The following is a 10,190-nucleotide window of genomic DNA, read 5'->3' on the forward strand; positions in this document are numbered from 1 at the left end:
CTCCAGCTGATCCAGAGGTTAATACCGGTTGTGTTTGTCTCTTCTCCTCCTCCAGCTGGTTAATACTGGTTGTGTTTGTCTCTTCTTCTCCTCCAGCTGGTTAATACTGGTTGTGTTTGTCTCTTCTCTTCTCCTCCAGCTGGTCCAGAGGTTGTGTTTGTCTCTTCTTCTCCTCCAGCTGGTCCAGAGGTTCCAGATTCCTCTGCTGCTGTCCCGTCACAGAAGAAATCCCTAGCCAAAACCCACGGCCTCCTCTGTCCTGCTGCGCCCATAAACCTGCAGTTTGCCGACAGACAAAACCCATAAACCTGCAGTTTGCCGACAGACAAAACCAAAACCCACGGCCTCCTCTGTCCTGCTGCGCCCATCAACCTGCAGTTTGCCGACAGACAACCCTAGACCAAAACCCACGGCCGTCTTCTGTCCTGCTGCGCCCATAAACCTGCAGTTTGCCGACAGACAACCCTAGACCAAAACCCACGGCCGTCCTCTGTCCTACTGCGCCCATCAACCTGCAGTTTGCCGACAGACAACCCTAGACCAAAACCCACGGCCGTCCTCTGTCCTACTGCGCCCATCAACCTGCAGTTTGCCGACAGACAACCCTGGACAGATACACTGTTTCACTCCTTTCTTCTCTTTATCTCTCTAGTGAGGAGGTAAATTTGGAGAATAACAGACAGACTGTCGTAAGGCAGGTTTATACCATCCTGTACCCAGATGCCATTGTTCTGTGTAAACAGCCTCTAAGATACAGGATGTACACAGACCATAAGTGTCAGCTTTTTATATATATATACAATATCAATACTTGTTTCATTTACAACTTTTCTAAGTCCTGTTATCAACTGACTTCAGCACAGTGTCTGGCTGTGGATTGGCTGCAGTGTCTGGCTGTGGATTGGCTGCAGTGTCTGGCTGTGGATTGGCTGTCTGGCTGTGGATTGGCTGCAGCGTCTGGCTGTGGATTGGCTGCAGTGTCTGGCTGCTGGATTGGCTGCAGTGTCTGGCTGTGGATTGGCTGCAGTGTCTGGCTGTGGATTGGCTGCAGTGTCTGGCTGTGGATTGGCTGCAGTGTTTGAATGGAATGTTGGCATATAATTTTTTTTTTTAATACAAAAAAACTGAAGAAAAAAAACTGTCTAGCTAACAAACAACCTGTGCAGTTCTATCTACATTACATTGACTAGCTATGCAATTTCAAACAGAGACTGGAATAACCTGTTTGTTTAGGTTATAAATGAGCACACAGAAACTAACCCAGTGCACTTCTTCAAATCTCTTACAATCTTTATATGTTCAAAAGGTACTTTATTTTATTTTTCTGACTGACCTTGAATTGTTCAAACTGTTTTTTTGGGGGTTTCTTCCCGGACTTGTTTCCTGGTCACGTGAGAGACTGTTGTTTTATACTGTATGTAGGAAGCACCGCAGAGAGACTATTTATGAAGAAAGGATGGAAATGGAGAGCGGGCTTGTCGAAGGGCAGAGAAATACATAAACTGTAGGTTCCTTCTGTTTGATGAGGAAGAAGGTTTTTCATAGAGATTCCAGATCTGGAAACCTCATGGGAAAAGGTATTTAGAAAGTGTCTTGTTGTTTTGGTGTCGTACTGCTCTGAGCAGTGAAATGAGTCTGACGTCAAAAGGTGCCAGGGTCTAACCGAGTCTCCCTGTTTGAACTTCGTAAGGAAGAGAATTGGATGTTCATCTATGATTGGTAGACTAATGTCCGACCAGTTTCTATAAATTCCACGTTAACTAATTGAGATGATGGTTCCATGTCCAAGAATAAAGTCACTTCCTGTTGAGTTCCGTAATAAAGTCACTTCCTGTTCCGTATTCTGTCTTGTGTCCTAAGTTTGACCTTTTCTTCTGGGCCCCATCTGGGCCCCTCTCTCCACACCCACTAAACCACTGTTTATACATGTTACTTTTCATCTGGGCCCCTCTCTCCACACCCACTAAACCACTGTTTATACATGTTACTTTTCATCTGGGCCCCTCTCTCCACACCCACTAAACCACTGTTTACACATGTTACTTTTCATCTAGGCCCCTCTCTCCACACCCTCTAAACCACTGTTTACACATGTTACTTTTCATCTGGGCCCTCTCTCCACACCCACTAAACCACTGTTTACACATGTTACTTTTCATCTGGGCCACTCTCTCCACACCCTCTAAACCACTGTTTACACATGTTACTTTTCATCTGGGCCCCTCTCTCCACACCCTCTAAACTACTGTTTACACATGTTACTTTTCATCTGGGCCCCTCTCTCCACACCCTCTAAACCACTGTTTACACATGTTACTTTTCATCTGGGCCACTCTCTCCACACCCTCTAAACTACTGTTTACACATGTTACTTTTCATCTGGGCCCCTCTCTCCACACCCTCTAAACCACTGTTTACACATGTTACTTTTCATCTGGGCCCCTCTCTCCACACCCACTAAACCACTGTTTACACATGTTACTTTTCATCTGGGCCCCTCTCTCCACACCCTCTAAACCACTGTTTACACATGTTACTTTTCATCTGGGCCACTCTCTCCACACCCTCTAAACCACTGTTTACACATGTTACTTTTCATCTGGGCCCCTCTCTCCACACCCACTAAACCACTGTTTACACATGTTACTTTTCATCTAGGCCCTCTCTCCACACCCTCTAAACCACTGTTTACACATGTTACTTTTAATCTGGGCCCCTCTCTCCACACCCTCTAAACCACTGTTTACACATGTTACTTTTCATCTGGGCCACTCTCTCCACACCCACTAAACCACTGTTTACACATGTTACTTTTCATCTGGGCCCCTCTCTCCAACCCTCTAAACCACTGTTTACACATGTTACTTTTCATCTGGGCCACTCTCTCCACACCCACTAAACCCTGTTTACACATGTTACTTTTAATCTGGGCCCTCTCTCCACACCCTCTAAACCACTGTTTACACATGTTACTTTTCATCTGGGCCACTCTCTCCACACCCACTAAACCACTGTTTACACATGTTACTTTTCATCTGGGCCCCTCTCTCCACACCCTCTAAACCACTGTTTACACATGTTACTTTTCATCTGGGCCCCTCTCTCCACACCCACTAAACCACTGTTTACACATGTTACTTTTCATCTAGGCCCCTCTCTCCACACCCTCTAAACCACTGTTTACACTTGCTACTGGAATTATTGTAATTTCAACTAAGCCATACCCTCCTCGCTCATGCTGGAATAAAGAGATCTGCTGGACAAGGAAACATTGATTATTTAGAAGGGACCCCCCTTATAATACACTGGGAGATAAACATGTCAGAATACACTGAGAGATAAACATGGCATTATAATACACTGGGAGATAAACATGACATTATAATACACTGGGAGATAAACATGGCATTATAATACACTGGGAGATAAACATGGCATTATAATACACTGGGAGATAAACATGTCATACACTGGGAGATAAACATGTCAGAATACACTGGGAGATAAACATGCCATTATAATACACTGGGAGATAAACATGGCATTATAATACACTGGGAGATAAACATGCCATTATAATACACTGGGAGATAAACATGACATTATAATACACTGGGAGATAAACATGGCATTATAATACACTGGGAGATAAACATGGCATTATAATAGACTGGGAGATAAACATGGCATTATAATACACTGGAGATAAACATGTCAGAATACTGGGAGATAAACATGGCATTATAATACACTGGGAGATAAACATGGCATTATAATACACTGGGAGATAAACATGTCAGAATACACTGGGAGATAAACATGGCATTATAATACACTGGGAGATAAACATGTCAGAATACACTGGGAGATAAACATGCCATTATAATACACTGGGAGATAAACATGGCATGTTATAATATACTGGGAGATAAACATGGAAAACATGTCATTATAATACACTGGGAGATAAACATGGCATTATAATACACTGGGAGATAAACATGGCATTATAATACACTGGGAGATAAACATGGCATTATAATACACTGGGAGATAAACATGGCATTATAATACACTGGGAGATAAACATGTCAGAATACACTGGGAGATAAACATGGCATTATAATACACTGGGAGATAAACATGACATTATAATACACTGGGAGATAAACATGGCATTATAATACACTGGGAGATAAACATGGCATTATAATACACTGGGAGATAAACATGGCATTATAATACACTGGGAGATAAACATGACATTATAATACACTGGGAGATAAACATGTCAGAATACACTGGGAGATAAACATGCATTATAATACACTGGGAGATAAACATGGCATTATAATACACTGGGAGATAAACATGCATTATAATACACTGGGAGATAAACATGGCATTATAATAACTGGGAGATAAACATGGCATTATAATACACTGGGAGATAAACATGTCAGAATACACTGGGAGATAAACATGGCATTATAATACACTGGGAGATAAACATGGCATTATAATACACTGGGAGATAAACATGTCATTATAATACACTGGGAGATAAACTTGGCATTATAATACCCTGGGAGATAAACATGGCATTATAATACACTGGGAGATAAACATGTCAGAATACACTGGGAGATAAACATGCCATTATAATACACTGGGAGATAAACATGGAAAACATGTCAGTATAATATACTGGGAGATAAACATGGAAAACATGTCATTATAATATACTGGGAGATAAACATGGCATTATAATAGACTGGGAGATAAATATGGCATTATAATACACTGGGAGATAAACATGGCATTATAATACACTGGGTGATAAACATGGCATTATAATACACTGGGAGATAAACATGTCAGAATACACTGGGAGATAAACATGGCATTATAATACACTGGGAGATAAACATGGCATTATAATACACTGGGAGATAAACATGGCATTATAATACACTGGGAGATAAACATGTCATTATAATAGACTGGGAGATAAACATGGCATTATAATACACTGGGAGATAAACATGGCATTATAATACACTGGGAGATAAACATGTCAGAATACACTGGGAGATAAACATGGCATTATAATACACTGGGAGATAAACATGTCAGAATACACTGGGAGAATACCTGTTTGTTAAACATGGCATTATAATACACTGGGAGATAAACATGGCATTATAATACACAGGAGATAAACATGGCATTATAATACACTGGGAGATAAACATGTTATAATACACTGGGAGATAAACATGGCATTATAATACACTGGGAGATAAACATGGCATTATAATACACTGGGAGATAAACACATGGGAGGCATTATAATACACTGGAGATAAACAGATAAACATGAGCATTAAACATAATACACTGGGAGATAAACATGGCATTATAATACACTGGGAGATAAACATGGCATTATAATACACTGGGAGATAAACATGGCATTATAATACACTGGGAGATAAACATGGCATTATAATACACTGGGAGATAAACATGTCAGAATACACTGGGAGATAAACATGGCATTATAATACACTGGGAGATAAACATGGCATTATAATACACTGGGAGATAAACATGGCATTATAATACACTGGGAGATAAACATGTCAGAATACACTGGGAGATAAACATGGCATTATAATACACTGGGAGATAAACATCTCAGAATACACTGGGAGATAAACATGGCATTATAATACACTGGGAGATAAACATGACATTATAATACACTGGGAGATAAACATGGCATTATAATACACTGGGAGATAAACATGTGGCATTATAATACACTGGGAGATAAACATGACATTATAATACACTGGGAGATAAACATGGCATTATAATACACTGGGAGATAAACATGGCATTATAATACACTGGGAGATAAACATGTCAGAATACACTGGGAGATAAACATGGCATTATAATACACTGGGAGATAAACATGGCATTATAATACACTGGGAGATAAACATGGCATTATAATACACTGGGAGATAAACATGACATAATAGACTGGGAGATAAACATGTCAGAATACACTGGGAGATAAACATGGCATTATAATACATTGGGAGATAAACATGCCATTATAATACACTGGGAGATAAACATGGCATTATAATACACTGGGAGATAAACATGGCATTATAATACACTGGGAGATAAACATGTCAGAATACACTGGGAGATAAACATGGCATTATAATAACACTGGGAGATAAACATGGCATTATAATACACTGATAAACATGCATTATAATACATGTTTAAACACTGGGAGATAAACAACATTATAATACACTGGGAGATAAACATGATCAGAATACACTGGGAGATAAACATGGCATTATAATACACTGGGAGATAAACATGGCATTATAATACACTGGGAGATAAACATGGCATTATAATACACTGGGAGATAAACATGGAAAACATGTCATTATAATATACTGGGAGATAAACATGGCATTATAATACACTGGGAGATAAACATGTCATTATAATACACTGGGAGATAAACATGACATTATAATACACTGGGAGATAAACATGTCATTATAATACACTGGGAGATAAACATGTCATTATAATACACTGGGAGATAAACATGGCATTATAATACACTGGGAGATAAACATGGCATTATAATACACTGGGAGATAAACATGGAAAACATGTCATTATAATATACTGGGAGATAAACATGGCATTATAATACATTGGGAGATAAACATGTCAGAATACACTGGGAGATAAACATGTCAGAATACACTGGGAGATAAACATGGCATTATAATAGACTGGGAGATAAACATGTCAGAATACACTGAGAGATAAACATGGCATTATAATACACTGGGAGATAAACATGGCATTATAATACACTGGGAGATAAACATGGCATTATAATACACTGGGAGATAAACATGACATTATAATACACTGGGAGATAAACATGTCAGAATACACTGGGAGATAAACATGTCATTATAATACACTGGGAGATAAACTTGGCATTATAATACACTGGGAGATAAACATGGCATTATAATACACTGGGAGATAAACATGGCATTATAATACACTGGGAGATAAACATGGCATTATAATACACTGGGAGATAAACATGGAAAACATGTCATTATAATATACTGGGAGATAAACATGGCATTATAATACACTGGGAGATAAACATGTCATTATAATAGACTGGGAGATAAACATGACATTATAATACACTGGGAGATAAACATGGCATTATAATACACTGGGAGATAAACATGGAAAACATGTCATTATAATATACTGGGAGATAAACATGTCATTATAATAGACTGGGAGATAAACATGGCATTATAATACACTGGGAGATAAACATGGCATTATAATACACTGGGAGATAAACATGGCATTATAATACACTGGGAGATAAACATGGCATTATAATACACTGGGAGATAAACATGGCATTATAATACACTGGGAGATAAACATGTCATTATAATACACTGGGAGATAAACATGGAAAACATGTCATTATAATACATTGGGAGATAAACATACCATTATAATACACTGGGAGATAAACATGGCATTATAATACACTGGAGATAAACATGACATTATAATACACTGGGAGATAAACGTCATTATTGTACACTGGGAGATAAACATGGCATTATAATACACTGGGAGATAAACATGGAAAACATGTCATTATAATACATTGGGAGATAAACATACCATTATAATACACTGGGAGATAAACATGGCATTATAATACACTGGGAGATAAACATGGCATTATAATACACTGGGAGATAAACATGGCATTATAATACACTGGGAGATAAACATGTCAGAATACACTGGGAGATAAACATGACATTATAATACACTGAGAGATAAACATGTCAGAATACACTGGGAGATAAACATGGCATTATAATACACTGGGAGATAAACATGGCATTATAATACACTGGGAGATAAACATGGCATTATAATACACTGGGAGATAAACATGGCATTATAATACACTGGGAGATAAACATGTCATTATAATACACTGGGAGATAAACATGGCATTATAATACACTGGGTGATAAACATGGCATTATAATACACTGGGAGATAAACATGGCATTATAATAACACTGGGAGATAAACATGGCATTATAATACACTGGGTGATAAACATGTCATTATAATACACTGGGAGATAAACATGTCAGAATACACTGGGAGATAAACATGGCATTATAATAGACTGGGAGATAAACATGCCATTATAATACACTGGGAGATAAACATGGAAAACATGTCAGTATAATATACTGGGAGATAAACATGGAAAACATGTCATTATAATATACTGGGAGATAAACATGGCATTATAATAGACTGGGAGATAAACATGGCATTATAATACACTGGGAGATAAACATGGCATTATAATACACTGGGAGATACACATGTCATTATAATACACTGGGAGATAAACATGTCATAATACACTGGGAGATAAACATGGCATTATAATACACTGGGAGATAAACATGGCATTATAATACACTGGGAGATAAACATGTCAGAATACACTGGGAGATAAACATGGCATTATAATACACTGGGAGATAAACATGGCATTATAATACACTGGGAGATAAACATGGCATTATAATACACTGGGAGATAAACATGGCATTATAATACACTGGGAGATAAATGTGGCATTATAATACACTGGGAGATAAACATGACATAATAGACTGGGAGATAAACATGACATAATAGACTGGGAGATAAACATGTCAGAATACACTGGGAGATAAACATGGCATTATAATACACTGGGAGATAAACATGGCATTATAATACACTGGGAGATAAACATGGCATTATAATACACTGGGAGATAAACATACCATTATAATACACTGGGAGATAAACATTCAGAATACACTGGGAGATAAACATGGCATTATAATACACTGGGAGATAAACATGGCATTATAATACACTGGGAGATAAACATGGCAGAATACACTGGGAGATAAACATGGCATTATAATACACTGGGAGATAAACATGGCATTATAATACACTGGGAGATAAACATGGCATTATAATACACTGGGAGATAAACATGGCATTATAATACACTGGGAGATTATCCTCACAAGGTGAGGTATTGAAAACAGGGGTGCCAATAATTTTGGCCCATATCTTTTTGAGAATCAAAAGTATTACTTGTTGAACAAAATCTCTTCCTCTGAGCAATTGTATTAGTATAAAATAATATAATTTACGAATGTAAGCCTATAATATAGCTCAATATATTCCAGGCTTTGTGGAATTTCAGCTCAGGTGACATCAATTCGCTCCAACGTCAAAACTTCAAAAACCAATTTACATTTTGAAAACGCTTATCTTGTACTTATGTTTGTCCCCTTGTAGTTGCCATTCTTTATTTGATGAAATCCATACTTTTTCAAATAAACGTTAATCAAAAACAACCACCGACTATTTGCTCATTAATGTTGATCTAAAATGGAAACTCCGATGTGCCAATTGAATCTCAACAAGGAAACAAGTCCGTGGCTGTATTTAATGAACGTTATTTTTTTTTTTCAAGTAAGGATTTCATCAAACAAAGGATATGTTTTTTTTTTAAACTATAATTTGTTTGGGAGCATGAAAGCTGTAGTTTATGGTTGACACCGCTGCTTGTTTGCCATTAGCCAAATCGGTGTTCTCAACAAGTTCAAAGCACTTGAAACCACACAAATCGTTGACCCAGTTTGCAAGCAATATTCCCCCCCAGGTTCCCACTTGTTATGAACACAGCATAATGTCACTATCAGGAGGAAACACCCACTTGGCAATCAAACTCAATACTTATTCAAATTCAAGACCCATTCCCAAATCATGAACAGACAGATCGAGTCAGCTGGAAGCTATTTACAGTCTGTAAAGAGCTCTGTGTTTGGCTGGGTATCCCCATGCAGCTGTGGGTGTGGTGTGACTATGGAACTAGGTATCTACTGCCACCTAGCGGTTGTCTTTCTACCCAGGCGACTTGGCTCAGTGTGAGCGCAGCGCTTTTATTCTAGGCTGTCTCGAACGCCCCCATTAACGTGCTG

General features: G+C 38.2%; 1 protein-coding gene across 1 annotated transcript in view; it reads left to right on the forward strand.

Annotated features, from left to right (window-relative positions):
* The window catches only part of LOC121838678 (cytochrome P450 27C1-like), a 20,165-nt gene extending 19,554 nt beyond the window's left edge, over window positions 1-611 (forward strand). Inside the window, 2 exon segments of the mRNA XM_042313658.1 lie at window positions 179-210; window positions 315-611. Coding sequence (XP_042169592.1) covers window positions 179-210; window positions 315-399 — 117 coding nt within the window. The 3' untranslated portion in view covers window positions 400-611.
* The last annotated feature ends 9,579 nt before the right edge of the window (window positions 612-10,190 follow it).

Source organism: Oncorhynchus tshawytscha, unplaced genomic scaffold, assembly GCF_018296145.1.
Source record: "Oncorhynchus tshawytscha isolate Ot180627B unplaced genomic scaffold, Otsh_v2.0 Un_contig_4021_pilon_pilon, whole genome shotgun sequence".
Classification (NCBI taxonomy): Eukaryota; Metazoa; Chordata; class Actinopteri; order Salmoniformes; family Salmonidae; genus Oncorhynchus; species Oncorhynchus tshawytscha.